Below are 23560 nucleotides of genomic sequence, written 5' to 3'. Positions count from 1 at the left end.
AGTGGCTAGGACACTCCGGCCCCGCCCCCGACGGCAGTCGCTTCCGCACAGCAGCCCACGCCTGCAGCCCCAGAGCCGGCCTTCTCCTCCAGCGCCTTCCCGAACACCGCCCCGGGACGGCCACGGAGCGGGGAAAAGAACCCAAGAGTGCGCTGAGACCGCGCGCCCTTGCGCGGACCCCCGCTCGGACCCCTCTCCTCCTCCGCTCGCGCGCCTTCCTCCCGCCTCTTTCCCCGGGCACCTGGCTACGTCACAAAGAGTGACGTACCCATCGAGCAATCACAGTCGCTTCCCTCGTGAGCCCGGGGGCAAGAGGAGGGCGGGGCGTGGGGAGGGGGACTGAAAGAGCCGGCTTCGAGGACTGGCTCGTTGTCGTCATCCAATCAGAGCGGCCTGGGGCGCGGCGGGGCGGGGTCCGAGAAGAGGGCGGGGGTGGGGCCGAGGGAAAGGAACTAGAAGGCTGCAGGACGAGAGGGTGGGCTCCCGGAGATTAAAAGCAGCCAATCAGAGCGCGCCGGCTTCCTTCGGAGAACGGCGTGGGGCGTCGCCACCGCCGCCGCGCGCGCCGGGGGCTGGTTAAGGCCATGAAACAAAAGAAACCCTGAGAGGGGAGCCGCTGCCGTCCCCACCCACCCACCTAGTTACCTACCTCGGCTCCGTCCCCGGCCCCTCCACCCCGCCCTCGCGCGCTCCGGCGGCCCTGGCGCTGCTCAGCCCGGGGCGCGGGCACCGCCGCCGCCTCCCCCGAGGAAAGGTGTTTGTGCGCTGAGCAGGGCCCGGGCCCCGTCCGCCATGGGGCCCGCCGCCCGCCGCGCCTGACGCGCCCGCCGCCGCCGCCGCCGCCATTGACAGCGCGCCGCCGCGATGCCGAGCGGCAGCTCCGCGGCCCTGGCCCTGGCGGCGGCCCCGGCCCCCCTGCCGCAGCCGCCGCCGCTGCCGCCGCCCGCGGGAGGCCCGGAACTCGAGGGGGACGGGCTGCTGCTGAGGGAACGCCTGGCCGCGCTCGGCCTCGACGACCCCAGCCCGGCGGAGCCCGGTGCCCCGGCGCTCAGGGCCGCGGCGGTGGCGGCGGCGCAGTGCCAGGCCCGGCGGGCGGCCGCGCTGGCTCCGGAGGAGTCCGCTCCGCCCGGCCGCCCGGCGACCTCCGAGACGGCGGAGCTGGAGCTGGAGGAGGACGAGGAGGAGGGGGAGGAAGCGGAGCTGGACGGAGACCTGCTGGAGGAGGAGGAGCTGGAGGAGGCTGAGGAGGAGGACCGGTCGTCGCTGCTGCTGCTGTCGCCGCCCGCGGCCACCGCCTCCCAGACCCAGCCGATCCCGGGCGGGCCCCTGGGGTCGGTGCTGTTGCCGCCCGCGGGGTTCGATGCCCGGGAGGCGGCGGCCGCGGCGGCCGGGGTGCTGTACGGAGGGGACGATGCCCAGGGCATGATGGCGGCGATGCTGTCCCACGCCTACGGCCCCAGCGGTGGCGGGGCCGCCGCTGCCGCGCTGAACGGGGAGCAAGCGGCCCTGCTGAGAAGGAAGAGCGTCAACACCACCGAGTGCGTCCCGGTGCCCAGTTCCGAGCACGTCGCCGAGATTGTCGGACGCCAGGGTGAGTGCGCCGAGGTTCCTCTGGGCACGGCCCTGGGCGTGGGTGAGAGAGGAAAAAGACGGGCGTGCGGCGGAAGAGCGAGCCCGGAGGGTCCCCCCGGGTCCACCAAGAAAGGGTCTGGGAGGGAGGGAGCGCGGGGTCGCCGAGGAGGGGATGGGTCACCTTGGCGAAAACCCACGCCGGTCGCCCGCTTCAGCCTGATAAGAAGTGTTAAGTTTCCCGGGCCGCCCAGGCTAGTAGTCTTTACTCGGTGTCTTCGTGGAACCCCAGGCTGGCATGGCACCAGAAACCTCAGTACGGTGGTAAGAGGGCAGGTCAGAAGTTTTGGGTACGGTACGGTTTCCCGAAAGCTTCGAGGTGGCAAGGGTGTGTAGCCGCGTGGCCGGTAAGAATGGCCATCCTTCCCTCGACCGGCTTGTGCTGATGAGAGCGGACCGACATGGAGGCTCTGTGTCCATAAACCTACTCGGGAGGGAAGCGATGTTCAGGCGGCCGCATCGCCGCCTCCCTCCTCCGCTATTCAGAAACTTAGCTTTAGGAGAGCACCCAAACTCTGTTGGTCTTAGGTACTCAGTGGACCCTTTTTTCAAAGAGGGGGTCTTCGGTCTCTTGCAACACTTAAGCTTGTACGATGAAGGGAAAGCTGGGCGGTTAGGTAATTAAAGAACTTTATGCATTTGTGCAGTTTTCGACCAGTTTTCTTCTTCACTTGCCAGCACACCCGGTCTGCAGACAGACTCCTCCCACATTGTTCAGACAAAGGACCTATGTCTCAGATTCCAGGAGTAGGTTTGTGAAGGTGGGGGAAGGGGATGCGCAGAGTACCTCTGTAGCCGACATTTTTAGGGGAGGTTCTGTATGCTGGAGTGCAGCTTGTGCCTCTTACAAGGGGCCATGCTACCTGCTGCTGCCGTGATACAACGTGGTGCAGCCTGGTGGAGACGTGCCTCTTGCTGAGGTCAGAGAGAGGATGGCTCTGCTGCTTGATGATCTCATTTTCCCAAGTGGTTCTAAAGTACACATAAATAAGAGATTGTCGAAACGGTGACTTCACACGTAAGAGACGGCTTACTTCTTTGCTGGGGTTTTGGTAAGAAAAGCTTATGTGATGTCTGGACACCAAATAGCTTGTAAAATAGCTTCTTTCAGATTGTCTGATCAGTTTCACATGCCTCACTCGCCAGTTGTAGGAACTGATCAGGATAACAGGCAATGAGAAAACTGTTTTATGCACATGAAATAAAAATGCATTTTATTTGTAGATACAGAATGCGATGACTTTTCGTTTAAAATCATTGAATGCTTGATTTTGCTCGATAATGAGTTTATGATAATAAAAATTTGCGGCTGATTCAGACTTTCTGCTCTTCGTTAGAAATTAACAATTCAATAGAACGGCTCTAAAGTACTGTGACTGTAGGCAGACAAATGACACGTGAGAAACATGACCCTTAGATTAGAAAACAAAGGTGCAAGTATTCGACATGTAAGGAAACCGGAAGAGTAGTACCTCCTGGATGGTGATGAGAAAATCGCCCAAATTTTGTTAGCAACTAGGATCTGGTAAACAGGGGTGATGGAAGGGGTCTGGGAAGTGATTGTTTAAGCCGTGGAATATAGAGATTTGAATGGCATACCGGGAAAACACCTCAACACAACTTAATTTGGTGTTCATGTGCTTGTCTGAGGTAGCAAAGAAAAAACAATTGCTTGCTAGTTTTACCACATGACAATGATATATCTTGGTAAGTTTAGTTTAACATGAGCTTTCGTTCTTTACATCCTTAAGCACCTTAACTGTAAACTGGTACTACTTATACAAAAAAGTAGCACATTTTTATTTTGTGCTATTACATGATAACTGCCTTAGTTTTCCTTAGGGCTGTGCTTATTGGTTAATAAGGAAATGTGACTCTTAGAACATGGAGACAGATTGCTGGCTGTTCTTGCACTTAGTATTTCCCAGAGTTGATGGTACTATTAAAAGTATGTCGTCTTCCTCTATCTTATCTTAAGGGCAGAAAGTCTTGCCCTTTTCCTGTTTTGCACCATTCAACTAATGGATCATTGACCCCTTTACCACCCACACACCCCAGTAGCATGGTAATAAAACTTGTATTTGCTCTCTCCTATATAGAACTAAGTGGCTTCTAATATTCATATCGTTTTACTGTGGGAAACTTTCTCCTTGTCAGAGTACCTGTCCCGAGTGAATTTTTTAAAAAATGAGATTTAAAAAAAAAAATGGTAAATCACTTCGAGTTTTTTGTTTACTATGGAAGAGCTGACTGTTATCCTTAAGAATTTGCCATTCCTGCCATCTTATTCATTACCTGAAGTCATAATTTTCTATTTGACATCTCTTAATTGGTTTTGGAAATAATTATGTCACATATGGAGACATTTATAACTTCGGCTGTGGAGCAAAGAGTATAGTATAGGATAAATGGAATTCCGAGCCGTGCATAAGTAGCAACGCTTGCAACTAACCCTTAGTTCATACGTACATTTATTTTGTTTTTGTTGGTGATAGGTTTTAATCATATAGCCTGGCTGCTGGGCTCACAAACATGTGCCTCTACACCTATCCCCCGACCAATTTTTTTTTTTTTATGTTTATGAGTGTTTTGCCTTTGTGTGCATATGAGCAACACATGTGTGCCTGGTGCCCAAAGAGGTCAGAAGAGGGTATAGGGTCCTTTGGAACTGGAGTTAAAGATGATTATAAGCCGCCATATGGTGCTGGAAACTGAACCCAGGTCCTTTGCAACTGAGTACTGCTAACTGTTGAAACATCTCTTCAACCCCAAGACGGTTTCTTTTTTTTTTTTAATGAAGTGTCTGTGTATGTGTATGTGAATGACTGCAGAGACTAGAGTTAGATCTCCCTAGAGTTGGAGCCCCAGCCACCAGATTGGGTGCTAAGAACTGAACTGGAGTCCTCTAAAAGAACAGTATGTGCTCTTAACCACTGAGCCATCTCTTTTTATCCCTCTTCTCCCCAGACCACTTATAAATGGCAGAGCATTTGACCTCCTATTTTAGTTTATGTTGTTACTATTATGTTTTTTTAAAATATGTATTTATTTATTATGTACACAATATTCTGTCTGTGTGTATGCCTCATTACAGATGGTTGTGAGCCACCATGTGGTTGCTGGGAATTGAACTCAAGACGTTTGGAAGAGCAGGCAATGATCTTAACCACTGAGCCATCTCTCCAGCCCCTACTATTACGTTTTTTAAGTGTTGCACTTTGTGAAATTAGCAATACTGTTAATATTGTACTTAAATTTATTTATTACATCTAATAAATTATATTAAAATAAGATAAATTCAGAACTGGAAAGATATATTGATAATAAAATTTTTTTAAATAAAGACATCAAAGTAAGTCTAAAGCTGAGAAGATGGCTCAGTGGGTCAGATACTTACTCCACAGCGTGAAGTTGTGACTCAGATCCCTAGCACCACATAAAAAGCTGGAGCTGGTGCCATGTAGCTAGAATCCCAGCTCTGTAAGACTGACAGGAGGACCGGGAGACTTGCTCGCCAACTAGTCTAACCAATCACTGGGCTCCAGGTTCAGCAAAATACCGTGTCTCAAACAAGGCGGAGAACCATAAAGGAAAACATGAGACATAAACCTCCAGCCTCCACGTGGGCATTTGTGGGCATGCACAGATGTACACATACTATAAGTATTATACAATCTTGTTTTATAAATACAGAATACCTCTGTTTTTAAATGTGATGCCTGCAAGACATTAATAGTGGTTGACAGGTTTGGTTGAAGACAACAGGTTTTATTCTAGTTTGTACAGCTGTTACTATCCAGTAAATCTAAAAGATAAATTACAATAGAACTCTTGATTCTTTTTTGGTTTTTCAAGACAGGGTTTCTCTGTATAGCCCTAGCTGTCCTGGAACTCACTTTGTAGACCAGGCTGCTTCGAACTCAGAGATCTCTCTGCCCTGCCTCCCAAGTGCTGGGATTAAAGACATCACCACTGCCTAGTTTGGATCCATTTTCCTACACTATCAATTAATATTAAATGCTGTAAATTGAGTTTAAGATCAGTGCTCATTTTCAGCTACTTTTAACAATGACTTTAAGTTTTATTATATGTTCTTTAACCTTATAGGTCTAAAAAAGTCATTTTTAATTGTACACTCTTAACAAATTTTGTACCCCCAATATACAATTTATACACGGTAGTGTATAAATAATGTATGCTAAAATAATGTACACCGTACAAAAAATTAAAAAAATTAAAGTAAAATGAAAATGAGTTCTTTGTTTTTATCTGTTTGCTGGTATTCTTATACCCTAGATGTCACTGAGTTAGACCACTTAGAAAACTCCTTCGTTGATCGGATTATTTTGTTACCGCTGATCTCCAGTGACAGTGTGTATTAGTGTGTGGAGGAGACTTCACATTGTTCCAAATTTTTGTCAATAGTGTTTGATCAGGAGAAATAGGTTTTCCATCCAAAAGTACATACGTATTTAGCTAAAGAATTTCAGAACAGCACTGAAATCATGGTATCTTCCCATAATACTGCTGGAGAAAGGAGTAAGTCCGGGCTTGCCTCAAATCAAACTCCAGATCTCTGCCCCCTGCTTTATGAGTGCTGAGATTACAGGCATATTATCACACCCAGCTAGTAATTTTCTAGTACTAGAATTACCAAACCCAACTAAATTCAATATATGTGCATATCGTAATAGTTTGAATAGTTGTCTGTAACAGATTTTGAGAATTTTGTTATTCTTCAGTAGCTAGAATATCTCGTGCCAGTGTTTGAATTTAGGGCCGTTGAGTATGGCTATTGTATGATTATTGCCTTTGTCTAGTAATCAGAAGACTACAAATCATTGCATGTAAGGAAAGCCTTATTTAACCATACACAGTAGGATGAACTAGTAAGACTTAGCTTTAAAATAATAGAGAATTTGTTACTGACAATTGTAGGTGCGGTTGAAATTAGGAATAAAGGATTTAGTCGTGAACATTGTTCCCTCTATGCCACTGTTCACCTTTGCCTTTTCCTCTATGTTATCTTCATCTCTGTTACCAATAACTGGGACAAATCATTTTCTTTAAGCCTATGTTTTATCTTTTTGGAGAAAACCTATTCCATGTTCTGTTGTGACTTCCCCAAAACCTTGTGAGGGTAAAATTTAAGATATCACCATGTAAATTCAGTGTGCAATTTAAAGTACAAGATAATAAATTCTATAAGGAGTAAGGTAAAATTAAAAAACTTTTAGCTATAAGTATCTCTATATTGCCCGGGCTGACCTTGAACTACTGGGAATGTGCCAGCTATGCCCTACTTATAAAATTTTTGTAGTTAATAAGTTTCTTTTACATTCTGTATGAATTCTGGATGAAATCTAGAATTGTCATTTTAGTGTTTGACCTAAAAGATACCAGATCTTTGAAGTTTATAGTATGTACTTCTAGCAAAGAGTAAACTAGACTAGAAGAGAATCTTTTACAGATAGCTGGTTCCACTTTGTTTTGGTTTGGTTTGCTAGTGGTGCTGGAGAGCCAACCCAGGAACTCACAAATGCTAGATAAGCTCTTTACCACTGAACTACATCTCTACTCTGGTAGTTCTGAGAATCCTATTAACATTTTCTAAAGGTGCTAAACGTAAGATCTCTAGTAAGGAAGACTATCTTTCTGTCTAATTTACATCTTCTGGAAACTGTTACAGCTTTAATAAAAGACCAAATGTAACTTTTTTCATTAAATATTTGAATTTCTCTAACATACTTAAGGGTGGATTTTAGAATCACTAATTTGGGAGTGGAAAGATGGCTCAGCAGATAAGAGTACTTATACTGCTATAATGAGGACTAGGGTGAAAATCCTATCACCCACATTGAACAGCCACAAATACCTATAATTCCAGCTCCTAGACATCCTTCTGGCCTCCTTGAACACATGTGTGTATATTCTCACACATAAATAATTTTAAAAAAAACTTCTAAAAAAATTACCAGTTTATAACTTTGAGCAGTTTGGGGGGTGTCAGTTGGGGTTTTTTTTTTTTCAACTTTAGACAATTCTAAGTTGTTTTCTTAATGTGTAGAACTAGATGATATCATAGAGCCCATAACCTCAACTTTGTCAAGAAGAGCCTCTAAGTCATGTAGAATTGGATTGACTGCACATTTTGTCCTGACTTTGCAGTTTGAAATATGTTAACATTTTTACAACCTGATATGTGTCTCTAGGAGTTAGGGATGTGTGAGTGTGTATGTGCACATGTATGCAGGTGTACATGTTTGCAGAAGCCACAGAAGGATCTTGGGTGTCTTCCCCTGTCAGCTCTTCATTTTTATAAGACAGTCTTCTACTGAGCCTGAAGCTCCCTGTTTTGGTTAGAATGGCTCACTTAAGAGTAAGCTCCTGGGATCCACCTGGCTTCACTCCACAGCACTGAGTTATGTACACAGGCTACCATACCTGACTTTTGTGGATGCTGGATATTTGACTTCAGTTCCTCTTGCAGGTGGATCTCAATCTCTCTCTCTCTCTCTCTCCCTCTCTCTCTCTCTCTCTCTCTCTCTCTCTCTCTCTCTCTCTCTCTCTCTCTCTCGTACACGCAGACCCTCTTAGGACTTAACTAATGTTTACCAGACTTTGAAGATATAATGCCGAAATTGAGTTCTTACAATGTGAATGGAGCTTTTAATATAAACTCCAATGATATGACTCCCCTTGTTAATTGAAAGTGAAACGTGAAAGAGTATGAAATTTGAGACAGTTTGAGATCTAACATAGCTGAGACATCCTTAAAGTTATTTCCCACCTACCCTAAAACACTCTACTGTGAAGAATGAGTGAAAATGTGTCTAGAAGAGAGGTTTTCGAAGCTGGAGTGCTCTCTAAATCATTATTAAAGCCAGTTCCAGTCTCTCTGTTATTAGCTGAGTTTACTCAGGGTGAGAAATAATAGAGGAATGCTGAATGGTTCTAAATGCCAAAACGGGAGTTATGATTAGCTTCGAGAGGGAAGGGTGGTTGGAATGACCCCCAAGGCCTTGGGCGTGACAAGCATATGCTTTACCACTTAGCTATATAACCCATCCCAGTAAGCTTTTATTTTTTGGGGTGGGGGACATGGTTTCGAGACGGTTTCTCTGTAGCTTTGGGGCCTGTCCTGGAACTCACTCTGTAGACCAGGCTGGCCTCCAACTCACAGAGATCCACCTGCCTCTGCCTCCCGAGTGCTCGGATTAAAGGTGTGCACTGCCCCCTCCCCCAGTAAGCTTTTTTAATATGATATTTTGTTTAATTTTTCTTGCAACTAAATGAGGAAACTATCTTTAATACTATTAGTTTCTCTCACACGACAAAGAGGTAGATAGAGACTTAATGACTTTAAGTTCACTGATTCTTGATGGTTTGTCCACACATTATTCCATTTTCAATCTTCACTAACTCTTGAAGAAAGACAACACGCACACATGTGAAGTGTGGTTGGTATCTGATTGTCCCAGTGTTTTTAAAAGACTTTAGAAAATGATAAAGGTATTTCATTTCCCATAGTAAGAATTTGATGCAAAACATAAGCATTATTGGGAACTTTGTTGCTTGTATTTTTGGTGTAAGAGGTCCTTCTGTTTCTGTGTTGCTTTCATTGGTTGAATAAAGAAACTGCCTTGGCCTTTTGATAGGGCAGAACTTAGGTAGGCGGAGAAGACAGAGCTGAATTCTGGGAGAAAGAAAGAAACAGAGGGAGAGAGCCCCATGGAGCTTCCAGGTCACACATGCTCAATCTTTACTGGTAAGTCACGACCTTTTGGTGACATAGAAATTATTAGAAATGGGTTCAATCAAGATGTGAGAGTTAGTCAATAAAAGGCTGGAGATAGTGGGCCAGGCAGTGATTTAATTAATACAATTTCTGTGTGATTATTTCGGGTGTAAGCTAGCCGGGCGGGACAAAGGGCCTGCGATCCTGTTACATATTTTCTTTTAACTAGACTGTAAATTATTTCAGTGTGGTAGCTATGATACTGAGTTAATTTATTGTTTGTGTATGTAGGTTGTGTTTTTTGTTGGTGAACTTTCTTGTGAAGGCCAAAGGTCAGCCATGGATACTATTCCTTTGGTTTGGTTTGACTTTGAAGATACATTTTTATATTATTTAATTATTGTGTGTCTGTCTGTCTGTGTGCCTGTGTGTATACCTGCTAAGGCTGGAAGAATATCAAATCCCATGGAAGTAGAATTACAGTTAGTTAGTTAGTTAGTTATAAATACCTAATATGAATGCTAGGAACCACTAGGGTCCTGTGGGACAGCTGCAGACACTCTTAATCATGGTCCTAGCTCTTCAATCCCCCACCTTGTTTCTTGGTCCCGTCTCTCTCATTGACCTAGAGCTTGCTGTTGAGATGGCTGGCTGGACAGCAGCCCCCAGGTATCTATTTCTGAGATTCCAAGTGCACACCAACACATCTGGCTTTTTATGTAGGTGTTGAAGACTGAGCTCAGTTCTCTTGTTTGCACCACAAGCACTTTACCAATAGTTGTCTTCTCACCCCTGTTTGTGAAATTTAGTTCATAAAACCATACACACAGTTTCTACTTGTCAAAGTTCCATTGTGTTCATTGCAGGGAGAAAGTTTGGTGTGTATGCTAGGCAGGTATCCCAAGTTATTTAAGAAAGGATATGTACAGAAATGGAACAGCAGACGTTTATAGGAGATGAGAGAGACTGAAAAGAATTAGTTTTTACCATTTACTGTTAGGAGGAAAATGAATTTATATTAAGACTGAGGAGTTGCTCAAGTCTTAATATGTGAACCCTCTTCACATTTTTATTAAACAATGTATGCATAATTTCCTAGTATTTGTAGATTATCAGAAATGAAAATGGACATGGTTCTGAGGTTTGTTTTTAAGGGATAAGTTTTCTTAAATCACTGTATACATACACTAATTTATTAAATAATTGGAAAATACAGTGAGTGTAATTTCTACAGAGCAAACTCATCTTTGCTTTTTTAAAAATTTAGGAACACCAGATACACAAGATACCAGAATGTAAATAGTTCTACCAGGCCTGCCTTGTATGGTATCATTTTCTCCTTTTTGTGCTGCTTATTGTGATAACTTTTCATTTCAGATAAGTCTTCCCCTTGGGTTCTGTAACTAATTGTCTTTCCCCAAAATCTTTTGTGCTTGTATGATTAAGTCTCTATTTGACATTGAAAACTTGTCCCCCTTCATTTTAGTCACCTGAAGCTCTCAAAATGCTGAACTAGCTTTAAGTCTCCACTGTACTCCTGTGTACTCCCGTGTTCCTGCTTTTGCATTTCCTCCCTTGGCAAAACCATTTTCTTAAAGCCTGTTTTCAGGCTGTCTTTGAAGTTGACCTGTGCTTGTGTGTTGAGGTCAGAGGTCAATGAAGATTTTGTCTTCAATTGCTCTCTCCCTTATCTTTTGCAACAGACAAGATCTCTCAGTGAACCTGGAGTTCACTGATTCATCTAGATTAACTTGCTAGCTAGCCTCAGGGGTACAGCTGAGGTTCTTGTGCAAGAACCTTCTTGTGCAAGCTCTTCACCATCTACCTCCTGGGCCCTTGAAGCCTTCTTTCATGTGTTTTAACAGAATAAAACTAATCTCCTGTGTGTTCCCCCCACTGTTTTGTAAGCCTCTGTTTGTTAAAGCAACTATTGTATCCCTTAGGATATGAGTTCCTTGAAGTCAGAAATGACCAAGTTTCTCATACTACTGGAAGTAGACCCTGTACTTCACTTTAGGGGGAGTTTTAACATTTGAATGGATAAACATGGCATTAAGCTGAACTAAAGTTCAGGGTTAATGAAAGGTTTTTAGAGCCCAAGAATTGGTTTAGCTAGGAATACTTTGACTGGCACAGATCCAGAGAAGAGCTTTTGTTTATCTCCCGTAGCTACTCACCTATATAGAGCCATCTCATCAATAGTTAACTTACAGTTTGCTTCTTTTCTTCCTATTTGATTAATACACTATTCCTTCAGTATTTTATTAATCTCCCAACTTCTCCCTGGCCGGTAGAAGCCGTTTGATTACTTCTTCCAAAAGCTGGGAGGTTGGAAGAAAGGAAGGGGTACTATACTTAGCAGAATAACCCCACACATCCAAAGATTTTTAACGCTAACCCACCATCACCACCGAAGACAATTGTTTACTTCACTTGGTGTGCTGCAAATGTACTTAAGGACATGGACTTAGCTGAGTGGAGGGTGTCTGCAGTTATCTGACACCACAGCCACTTAAGGACTTTATTGGGTTTTTGTGGCTGCATAATCATTGTCATTACTTTAGTTTGCAACTTTATTGTCACTGTTTCTTTATGTCCAAAATCTGGATGTGGTGTTTTAGGTCTTGCTGGGCTGAAGTAGGGTGTTTAGCCAGGAGTAAAGTATCCTCATCATGGAGTGCATGTCTTCTCCTTCCTAAGTTTACAGGTTGCTGGCAGAATTTAGCTGAAAAATGGGGGTCTCTATTTTATTTCCAGGTCTCTCTCTGTTCCAGAAGCCACTACAGTACTTGGCATGGACACCACAGGCAGTTCACAACATGGATAGTTTGCTTTCTTCCAGATAATTTGGAATTCTAACTTCCTTCTCTAAGACTAGCTGAAAAAACTTTTTAAAGAACTAAAGATTAGGTCAGAGCCTCCCTGGTAATCAGGACAATCTCTGTTTAAAAGTAAATTGAGCTAGGCTGATGTCTCTGCCTCAGGATTCCTAGCCCTTGGCCAGGTTTGGCAGTGCACGCCTTTAATCCCAGCATTCTGAAAACAGAGATAAGTGGATCCCTGTGAGTTCTAGACCAGTTTGGTCTATATAGTTAGTTCCAGCACAGTCCTACAGTACTGGGTATTTAGAGAGACCCTGTCTCAAAAAAAAAAAAAAACAAATAGACTTCTTTAAAGCATAATTGTATCTATAAAATCTCTTTCCAAGAGTACCTAAATTTGTGTTTAAATTAGGCCAGGCGTTTCTTTTGTTAAGACAGGGTCTCACTGTGTGTTCTCCTGACTACCCTGGAACTTGCTATATAGTAGAAGCTTGCCTCAAACTCAGCAAATCCACCTACTTCTTCTAAAATGTTAAGATTGAAGGCATGCAGCACTACATCTGGCCTAGGGTCATCATAAATTCTACCTGCCAGCAAAGCATGTGGCACACATCTGTCTAAGCACTCCAGAGGCTGAGTTTGAGGCCAGGCTTGGCTGTGTACTAGAATGCTCCGTCAGAAACAAAACTTAAGCTTACTACACTGATTACAAATGCATTGAATATACTTTCTTTGAGGGAAGGATAATCAACTCATTATAGATCCATTTTATTAATGAATAAAATCCATTATTTTATTTATTTATTAAAATTTATTAATGAATAAAATGAATCCATTTTATTAATGAAACTATAGATTTCATTAATAACAAACTGATTCGAATCTTTATTATATATTGCTTTTTCTCTTTTTCTTTAAAGTTGTACAAGTGTCTGGAGGCCACATCAGGTGTTGCTCCTCAGGAGCCAGCCACCTTATTTTTTGAGACAATTAGGCTAGTCTGGCTTAACTGGCTAGCAAACTCAAACCATCCTCCTGTCTAGGATTATGCATGTATACCACCATGCTTTGTTTTTTCCTGAGGATCTAACTCAGGTCCTCATGTTTTGTAACAAGTACCTACTCACTGAGCTGTCTCCCCCGCCCCTTTTTAAAACTGGAAAATAGGAGCAAATAATATAGGTGGGCCATGTAGTCTTTCTAAATAAACCACTCACTCATTTAAGAACAAAAGCAAACAGTTTATAGTCTTGCTGTAGATATCCAAGGTATCTTTCAGATAACTAGGGGGAAAATTGACTTTTTAAATTTACCTTTATAGATGTATTTAGACTCTCTAGCCTCCAAAAGTTGGTTTATATGACTATAGAGCAGAACTACAATGTCTATTTGATCTGGAAAGTTCCATCTGCAAATGGGATCTTGAACCTTGCTCTTCTCGGTGACTCCTTCCACTTCACACCAGTTCTTTTGTTAGCAAGTATATCTTCTCATATTTTTTGGAACTAGAAGGTGGTCTTCAAAATAATCAAATCTGGAGGCCTTATGCTTTAATGATGGTAACCCATGATAAAATATATTTTACATTGCAGCCCATTGTACACGTGTTCCACAGAAACATTGGGAGCACAAAAAGTCATGGTTTTATTGGTTAGTTTTAAATGCTCCCTACAACACAACAAAATGATAATGCAACTCACAGTTTGAAAACTGAGTTTCCTCCTCTTCCTTCCAACTCCAATCCCACCAACAGAGAGCTGCCCTTTCTTTAGTAGAAATCTCTTAACCTTGAGAAGTGTGAGATAGAGTGTAGAATGTTTTGCTGTGACAGGGAGGAGACAAGTTGTGGCTGAGGTTGGAGGGTTTTAGCCTGAAACCGCCCTCACAACAATGATAGAAAGGGGGAAAGGGTTCATGTGCTAACAAGGTAAACTAAAGACTTTATTGCAGGGAATTTACTTCAAATTAAGTTGAAATTACAGCTCTGAAATTTGTTAGTACTCTAATTGTTGACCCATAAACTTCTGGTCCAAGTTTCCACCCTGTAAACTACCTTCAATAAAACTTTGATACATGCTAGTTTTATCTATAGCTATAAGAAAACAAGTAGTAGTTGGTGCATTTAAGAGTTGCAAAACTGAGTTTGACTTTGAGATTGTGATATCATTTATCCTGCTGATGTAACTTAAAATAATCACAGCAATGCAATGCTAGCTAAAAGTAGTAAAATATTATTCATGTGTTCTAATCATATTTATTTGATTTGAATATACAGTGAAGTCTCTCTTACCCTGTTCCTCCAAGTCAACCAATTTTATGAATACGTTATATTCTATTCTACAGCAGTCCTGGCCTCATGCTTATACAAACAATAAGTAATAAAATACTGAGAGCATTTGCACTTGCACCAGTATTACTGTAGGATCGTCTTTGCCAGTGGGCATATAGGGGCACAAGATCATCTGATATACAAACTGCCCTCTGTAAATTGTCCACCGTGACCAACTAAATACGGTCTCCTCATCCCACATGTACTACCAGTATTATAATGTTGCCATTGGCATCTGTAAGTGGAAAAATTAGCTTAGTTACTGCAGAAATGAGAATTTCATCTAGCCAGGCGATGGTGCCATACACATTTAATCCCAGCATTTGGAGTGGCAGAGGCAGGCAGATGGATCTCTGAGTTCAGGGCCATCCTGGTCTGCATAGCAGGGTTCCTCCATGATTTCTTTAAAGTATCTCAGTTTTCAAACAGAAATTCAAGATTAAATACTCAAAAAGTTTTTAAATTAATTGGTTTCATCTCCTTAAGTTAATGTCACTTTTTGAAAATACCTATTCAAGTAGTCCCCACCTTCACGGTATGATTGTAGAAATGATGTTGTTTGTAATTCAGCATCTTTATGCCGTAGAAGCCATGTTGTGATGAGTGAGGGTTCCTGCAGTCTTTGTTGAACTGCCACAAATTTAGGGAGAGAAGTGCTTGCTTCTGTGTTTATTGTTGGTACCTTAAAAGGGCTTGGTCTTACTCCCTTTGTTTGTTTGATTTCCTCTTGCTCTGCAAAACCCAAGTACATTACTCTTTGTACATTACCTTTTGTGGGACAATGGCCTTTCTATCTCAGAAGAGATTCGAAGCTAAAATATTCCATTTTTTCCACTGACTACACATTAAACACCTGTTTTTTAGTACCAGCCATAGATCAAATAAGTGTTCTATGTACCTGTAAGCTAGAACTGATAGTTACTTAAATTACTGTGTCATTGGGGTTTGGGTTTTTTGGGTTTTGTTTCTTCTTTTTTTTTTTCTTTTTGTTGTTGGGGTGTGCTGTGCAGAGCTAAGGATTGAACCTAAGGTCTCTTGCATGCTGGGCAAGCACTGAACCACTAAGCTAGCCCCCCCCCCAGCTCTCAGCAGTAGTTAATTAGAAACGTCTTAATTTTCAGGTTGATATTAGAAAAAATCAAAAGGAGACAAACTTATATTCTAAAAATACGTGTATTTAATAGAAATTGCCCATGTTTTTCTGCAGGATGAACCAGGACTGCCTGTTACTGGGAACAAGGTTTTACTTTTCAATGTGTGTATTATTGTCAAGTTGGGAGCGTATGCCCCAGTCCTTCGCATCTATTCCAACCCCCAGGCCTGGTCTGGACTCCAAATCCCAGCAGGCCAGGTCCTGACCCCTCCCCAGAGTATTTAAATGAGCTCCCAAAAGAGGAACACATGGTCTCCCTTTCTTCCTCCTGGTGGTTCACCCCCTCGGGGCCACGGGAGAGTGCAGAACTCCCATTAAACCTGGATATTTCTTAATTTGGTTTGGTTTGGTTTGGCTTGATTGGGAATTTTGTGTTGACAGGGAGCTTGCCTTTAGGAAATATTTCTAACAATTATATATTCGTGTGTTCGGTAACCTTATTCCTTGAGACAATCTCTTTACTGAACCTGGAGCTAGGCTCATAACCAACAAACTGCAGATATCCTCCTGTTGCCACCCTCAATTAGCACCTGTGGTGACTTTTCACATGACACTGGGATTTGAACTTGGGTCTTCATGCTTGTGCAGCAAAGGACTCTTACCCACTAAGCCATGTCTGCAGCCTAGGAATGAGATTTTAGGAGGTTGCCTGCTGATTAAGTTGTAGCCCGGAGTGTAAACTCATTTAACTGAATTGTACTCTGAGTATAGAGTATGGCCAGCTAGTATTTTGCCTTTCAAATTTTTCTTAGGCATCTCTGTGGTAGCATGTTGTTCAAGGGATATGATCTCGATTCTCAGTCCCAAGCAGCACCTACTATAAGGAAGATTTGACTGTGTAGAGACAAGATTTGCTAATGATCATCTGGTTCATTTTACTATACAATAAAAACAGATCTAACCCATCTTTCACTCCAAAGTAACCATCACCCATTTGGTTTTAATATGATTAATAATAATTGATCATAGATATAGTCTTACCATTAGCACTTAGAAAAGTTTTCATGTTTCACAGTAATATGTTTTACTTGTGAGTTCTTGATAGGTCCCACCAAACTATCTCTTCCTCTTAGCCCTACTGTACTAAATGATGCTTTCAGAGAACTTGAGCCTGGGTTTTCATGGTAATGTACCTGTAGGACCCAGAGTGAAAAGGCAGCCATTTCTTTGTAAGCTCTACCGTTGTTAGAAGGAAGAACAGGACCTTAAGTTGTGCTTAGGATTCAGAAGTTCCATAGTAGGTTAAGATGTTTTAAATATGTTGTAATTTAATTTGTATGGACTCTCTTTTCAGTATGGATGAGATTAGCAAGCAATATGGGACCAGAAGTGAAAATCTTGAAAGCCAGGAATTAAAGGGAACATTGGGGTCCAAAATAACATTAAGAAAGGCCTAGTGTACTAATGCAGAAAATTAGCAACCTTCCTTTCCACAAATACTACATGGCACCCAGTAGTATATATGGATATTCAATTTCCCGGTGTTCTGGTAATTTAGAAGGCAGATCCATAGGAGAGAAGGAACATCATTGAGGACAAGGTACCTAAACCAAAACCAGATGGTTAGTAGAAGTTGAACAGTGCAGAGCTAGGACTAAAGAAGCAAAGAGGGAAGATTTTAGTCACAGAAACATGGAAGCATGAAGGTTGAAATATACTCTAGAGCTTAAAAGAGTAGAGAGGGATAAGTGTAAGAAGAATGGTGTTAACAAGTCACGAACCAACTGAAGCATAGGTGCTTTGTGTACCATATTGTTTGGACTTCAGTTTATCAGGAAACAGTAAAATATGCTGTGCAAAGAAGTGACCATATAATCCATGCTGTATTGAGAAAACATCATATTAGAGAAAATAGAAATAACTGGTTTAAGGTAAGATTGGAGACATTTGGGGTTGTAGATATATATTGCAGGCATGTGGGCTCAATATTATATATCTAATTATAAAGTCATAGTTTTACTCAATAATGACTTGTCAGGGACAAGAGAGGAAAAGAAAAAAGCCTGCCCAAATTGTGGCTTCTGTCTTCAATAGCACCACCTTTACTTTTTTTGAGGAAATAATTGTATGGTGAGAATAAATTTATTCTAGGAATATGTTTATTAATTTCGTGGAAAACTAACTCCAGAGATTTAAGCCATAGTTGTATATTGACAGTTTTGGAGACTTGTGTAACCTGTATACTTGGCACTGTAATTCTGTGGTCACTCAGAAACAATTGATTTAAAGTTAAGAAAAATGTGTCTTCCGTGTTTTATTTTAACTTAGGTACACTTGGAGCTTGGGACCAAAGCTTTTAGTTTGGGTTTGGAACTGGTGTTCCTCCAGCCATTTTCCATGAGTCTTCAATATTTGTTTCTCTAAATGGATCAAGAACTTTACAGCAGGCACAAAATCATTCTGCATTACTTTTTCAGTACTGCATCTTTATGGTTGTCTCCCCAGTATATTAAAAAATAAAATAAAAAGCAGCTTTTTTCCCCATGTCACTCCTCCTCATTAAATTTTTTAAATGTTTAGATTAGTTTTTAATTTACAAACTTTATTTGCTTGAGTACAACTGTCATAAACTAGACGGCAATAACTAATAAGCATAGAATTTAACTGGGACCTGAAGAAAGATAGCCACTAGCCATAAATATTGTTTTCAATAGAATTTTATAAAGATGTCGTGTTAAAGCAATAAAATAATCAAGTGAAAGTCACAGAGTATTTGAAAATTAAAATTCTTGAAATAATGAAAATGCCAAAGATTTCTACATCACACATAGCTTAGCTCTGGCTTTGCCACTGATGTGTGAACATAAACAAGTTATATAATTTTCCTGAGCTTCAGTTTTGTTTTCTTAGTAAAATGAGGTAATAGTCCAGACCTAAAGAGTTCTAAGTGGGTTAAATAAAACAAAAAACTTTATAATTTTTTGGAACCCACTTACAAGACAATGTTAACCATCTCAATTACATTAATATTTTTCTTGCCGCCAACATCTTTGCAAAATAGAAAATCATTAGTTTTATAGAACTCAATCTTTCTGATGGTATAGTTAGCTTTATAATAAAGAAGAAATTTTTAAGAACTATACACTAATAGGCATTTAATTTGAAAAGAATATTTCATGGTTTGCCTTTACAGTTACTTTTAAAGTAGATGCTGATTCTGGAATATTTTCTTTTAACAGGTTGTAAAATTAAAGCACTGAGAGCCAAGACAAACACGTATATCAAGACACCTGTTCGTGGTGAAGAGCCCATTTTTGTTGTCACTGGACGGAAAGAAGATGTTGCCATGGCCAAAAGAGAAATCCTCTCGGCTGCAGAACACTTCTCTATGATTCGTGCATCTCGAAACAAAAATGGCCCTGCGCTGGGAGGGTTATCCTGTAGTCCTAATCTGCCTGGTCAAACTACGGTTCAAGTCAGGGTCCCCTATCGTGTGGTAGGGCTAGTAGTTGGACCAAAAGGAGCAACAATTAAGAGAATTCAGCAACAGACCCACACATACATAGTAACTCCAAGCAGAGATAAGGAGCCGGTCTTTGAAGTGACAGGGATGCCCGAAAATGTTGATCGAGCACGGGAAGAAATAGAAATGCATATTGCCATGCGTACAGGAAACTACATAGAACTCAATGAAGAAAATGATTTCCATTATAACGGTACCGACGTGAGCTTTGAAGGTGGCACTCTTGGCTCTGCATGGCTCTCTTCCAATCCAGTTCCTCCTAGCCGTGCAAGAATGATGTCCAACTATCGAAATGATAGTTCTAGTTCTCTAGGAAGTGGTTCCACTGATTCCTATTTTGGAAGCAATAGGCTGGCTGACTTTAGTCCAACGAGCCCATTTAGCACAGGAAACTTTTGGTTTGGAGATACACTACCGTCTGTAGGCTCAGAAGATCTTGCAGTAGACTCTCCTGCCTTTGACTCTTTACCAACATCTGCTCAAACTATCTGGACTCCATTTGAACCAGTTAACCCACTCTCTGGCTTTGGGAGTGATCCTTCTGGTAACATGAAGACTCAGCGAAGAGGAAGTCAGCCATCAACTCCTCGTCTGTCTCCTACATTTCCTGAGAGCATAGAACACCCACTTGCTCGGAGGGTTAGGAGCGACCCACCTAGTACAGGCAACCATGTTGGCCTTCCAATATACATCCCTGCTTTTTCTAATGGTACCAATAGTTACTCCTCTTCCAATGGTGGTTCCACCTCTAGCTCACCTCCAGAATCAAGAAGAAAGCACGACTGTGTAATTTGCTTTGAGAATGAAGTTATTGCTGCCCTAGTTCCATGTGGCCACAACCTCTTCTGCATGGAATGTGCCAACAAGATCTGTGAAAAGAGAACGCCATCATGTCCAGTTTGCCAGACAGCTGTTACTCAGGCAATCCAAATTCACTCTTAACTATATATATATACATAAATACTATATCTCTATATGGACTCATAAAGGCATGGGTATCATGGTACCCCGAGTAAACTTCCTAATGAATTCTTATGACTGTTATCAGGCTTTATTGGGATTAGGCTAAAGTTGTTAGTACACTTATAAAAGGCTGCTATGGTAACACTAAACCTGAGTGGTCTCTTGTCTATTAGTTTGGTTTGAATTATTAATGCTATCTTGTAGACTCAGAGACATAGCTTGTATAAGAGTTTTTAAAGCTGAAGTTCTACTTGGCTGTGTAACCTAGGAGACTGTAGCAGTGGATCCCAAAGCCTAGCCACGTTAAGAGTTTATGGAGGGTGCCTGGCATTACAGATGACTGACACTTCCAGTGCTGCCTTCTTTACACTGCCAGTTTTGACAAAACAGGTTTGTTTTTTATTTTACAACAACTTCTGCCTAATTCTGCAGGATTGCAAGTAACTTTTTAAAGCATTGTGATCACTTATTAGTAATAATAGGGCTGATGGCAGTTTACTAGATCACTGGTTATAATTTGGGACAAAAACTGCTACACTGACTTTCATCTCGCCCAGAGTGCTCAAGGCTGGTGTGTTCAGTGGATCAGGAATACAGTTGTCATGGATTGTAAATTCCTACCCATTGCCTCCTTTGGTGAATGTGGAAAGAGTCACCTGCATTTTCCCATTTCAGGATGGGCTTTGGGATGCACCTATATTGGCTGAAAATTTTGAGAATGAGAACATTCCATTCATTAGTCTGATCAAGCTATTAATATTTAGACTGTAGATCAAAATGTGAAACATTTTATGTTCAATCCATATTTGTCTTGCACATTATAAATATATTTTTATTTTTTAGTAATGTAGGGGATGGGGAGGGAGATAATAATGCCCTTGGCATAATTCATGAAAGCAGCTGTGACAACCTCCAATCAGTTTACTTCATTTCAAACCTATTTCCAATCACAAAGAAAGGTTTCTTTAAAACACACTTGTACATTTCACCTGTGGATGTTTTAACTTCATCCTCAGTATGTCCCCAATTTTGCTGGCATTGAAAGGACAAAACATTATACTGGTGGGTTTTTCTACTAATTATTTTTTTGAAGCGTTATTTTCCCAACACAAAAGAGCTTTTTTTCTCAGTATAACAAAAATTGAAATCTTCTGTGTATTCAATAGCAAATAGACAAATTTTATTTTTTATTTCCACTTGAAGAGTTACATTTCGTATAAAGTTTACAAATAACGGTTTTTATTTTGATTTTTCAGTATAAAAAAGTTGCCTTGATGGCATATTATGATGTAATGCTAATTGCTTGTAGGATAGTTAATTGTCAGTATTGAAACCTAATCTCTAGCTGCCGTCTTGTAGATATGGACGAATGTCACCAAGCATGTGTTTTGTATTTTGTTGCATCGTACACTGCAACTAATAAGCCAAGGAATCAACATATATTAGGTGCGTGTACTGTTTCTAAAAACCACAAACTAAGAATGATAAATTATCAATATAGTTTAGTATTTGCTAATTTTACTACACTCTTTTGTTATGTATATGTAGGGAAGTCATAGGGATTATAAATTCAATTTGAGTAAAGTTTAAAACCATATATTTTATGATAAAGGGCCTTTAACTTAAGATGGCCAAAGCACTGATATTATATATTTGCTGTAAAGAGAATTATAAGAGTTTTATTTTTCTGATATTAAAAGTTACTTAATAAAGACTTGTTTCCATTAACTTGAATGTATTCTCCTTGGTGTTTTTTATATAACTATTATCATTTAATCTTACACTAGGGGAACTACTTAACAATATGATTTTCTTACCAGATTTTCCCATTCTCTCAACTTATGCTCTTGGTTGTAGTGTCATGAGAGAGAGAGTGTGTGTGAGAGAGAGAGGAGAGGAGAGACCATCGGTTAGTCAGTGTTTGCATGCACACATGCTTCTGGTATTAAATATGTCATTTCTAGTCTACATTTGCCTCTTCTGTCATTATCTACCTTACTTTCTAAAACAGGTCTCTTATTCGACCTGGAGGTCTGATTCTGGTAGACTGACTGGCCATAGAGCTCCAGGGATCACCTGTCTGGGCCTGCCAAATTCCACCCCCAGAACTGGCATTGTGAATACACACTGCTGCTCATGGCTTTCACATGGGGTCTTCATTCTTGCACAGCCCGGCCCTTCACCAGTTGGTCATCTCCCCAGCCTGAAAGAACAGGTTTTAATTTTTTTATTAAAACTACCTTCTGAAAGACCATAAATGGTTGACAAAAATATTAAACCATTTCCAATTAGAGTCGATTTTTGTCATTTGGTTAAAAAGAATAAAAGAATCTTTAAGGTTGATTTAAAGTAATTAAATTCTACTCAGTCTGCAGAAGTTTAACCCCACCATAGCAAGTCTCTGCATTGTAGGGTCTTGACGGAGACTGCTTAGAGTATGTAGATTGATGGGCAAGAATAGACTGTGTATAAGAATAGAGGCTTTTTGGTGCTAGGGTTAGTTTAACTGGTTAGAACCAGTGTCAACAAAACTGATAAGTACTGGGGAAGAGAGGCTCCAGGAACTCTTTCTCATTGTGTAACAAGGGATTTCCTCCTCCCCTTGGATAGTTTGCAGCATGAACAATCAGGCGGCCAGCACACCTTATTGAAAACTTTATTTCCATTTTCACAGCCTGGGCAGGAAGAAGCTAAACATAAATTCTGAAGTTACACACTTCTGTCAGATTTTATCAACAACCTCTATGCAAAATAAGTATTTAGCAAAAGAGGAAAAGACTAGAATAATTGGATTTAGAAAGTAAACATGAGTGACATATTGGAAATTAAGTTATTCTGAGGGATTTTCCTCCAGAACTACACACTGCTTCTCCATCTGCTACCTGCCCTCCTCCTCCTTAAATTTCTGTGTTTCTCATTCAAAAACCTTAGAAACATCAAGGGGTTAAAAGTAGTCAATCTGTTGTATGTTTTCCATGTCAATGCATATCTACAATTTAATGGTTGCAGTAATACTATTCCATACCTCAGCCATGTACTGTTGGTCACTATGTAACTGGGAAATGGGACATTCAAAGATGTAGGACATTGGAAAGCCTGAGATTACACTTAATACATAACTAAATACATTTCCATTTGAATATCTCTTAGTAACCACCTATTTAAGCTGACCGTGTGGAATTACCAAAAGTTACAAGGTAATTGAATTGTCCTGCCATTGAGGTTTCTGCTACAGGACTCTGGTGGTGCACACTTCAATTCCAGCATCTGGGAGGATCTGAGTTCCAGGCCAGCCGGGTCTCATAGAGATCTCTGCTGCAAATCACTTGTTTTTTCTCAGTTTTAAAGGACACCATCGTGCAGCACCAGAGCGCTTCAGTAGGGAGGAAAGCGATCAGAGATTTAAAATACCTAAATTCTTTGATCAAAGATGGAGGTCATTAAGGAAAAGAAAATAAGTAAA

The 23560-nt window shown here is 41.2% G+C and overlaps 1 protein-coding gene across 1 annotated transcript; it reads left to right on the top strand.

The window, feature by feature from the left end:
• The first annotated feature begins 573 nt into the window (after positions 1–573).
• Mex3c (mex-3 RNA binding family member C) lies at positions 574–21831 on the top strand. Its single transcript, XM_048419227.3, has 2 exons — positions 574–1591; positions 18851–21831. The coding sequence occupies exons 1-2, from the start codon at positions 865–867 to the stop codon at positions 20074–20076; spliced, it is 1953 nt and encodes a 650-aa protein (XP_048275184.3). The 5' UTR covers positions 574–864; the 3' UTR covers positions 20077–21831.
• Positions 21832–23560: the final 1729 nt, after the last annotated feature.

Source organism: Myodes glareolus, chromosome 13, assembly GCF_982192425.1.
Source record: "Myodes glareolus chromosome 13, mMyoGla1.1, whole genome shotgun sequence".
Taxonomy (NCBI): Eukaryota; Metazoa; Chordata; class Mammalia; order Rodentia; family Cricetidae; genus Myodes; species Myodes glareolus.
Note: the sequence above shows the minus strand (reverse complement) of the source record. Positions and strands in the feature narration are given on the sequence as shown.

What these genes read in the sequence shown, in the direction of transcription:
- Mex3c (XM_048419227.3), top strand. Translation starts at nt 865, where the DNA reads ATGCCGAGCGGCAGCTCCGCGGCCCTGGCCCTGGCGGCGGCCCCGGCC. An exon ending in CGAGATTGTCGGACGCCAGG is followed by an intron (nt 1,592 to 18,850) that starts GTGAGTGCGCCG and finishes TTCTTTTAACAG; the next exon opens with GTTGTAAAATTAAAGCACTG.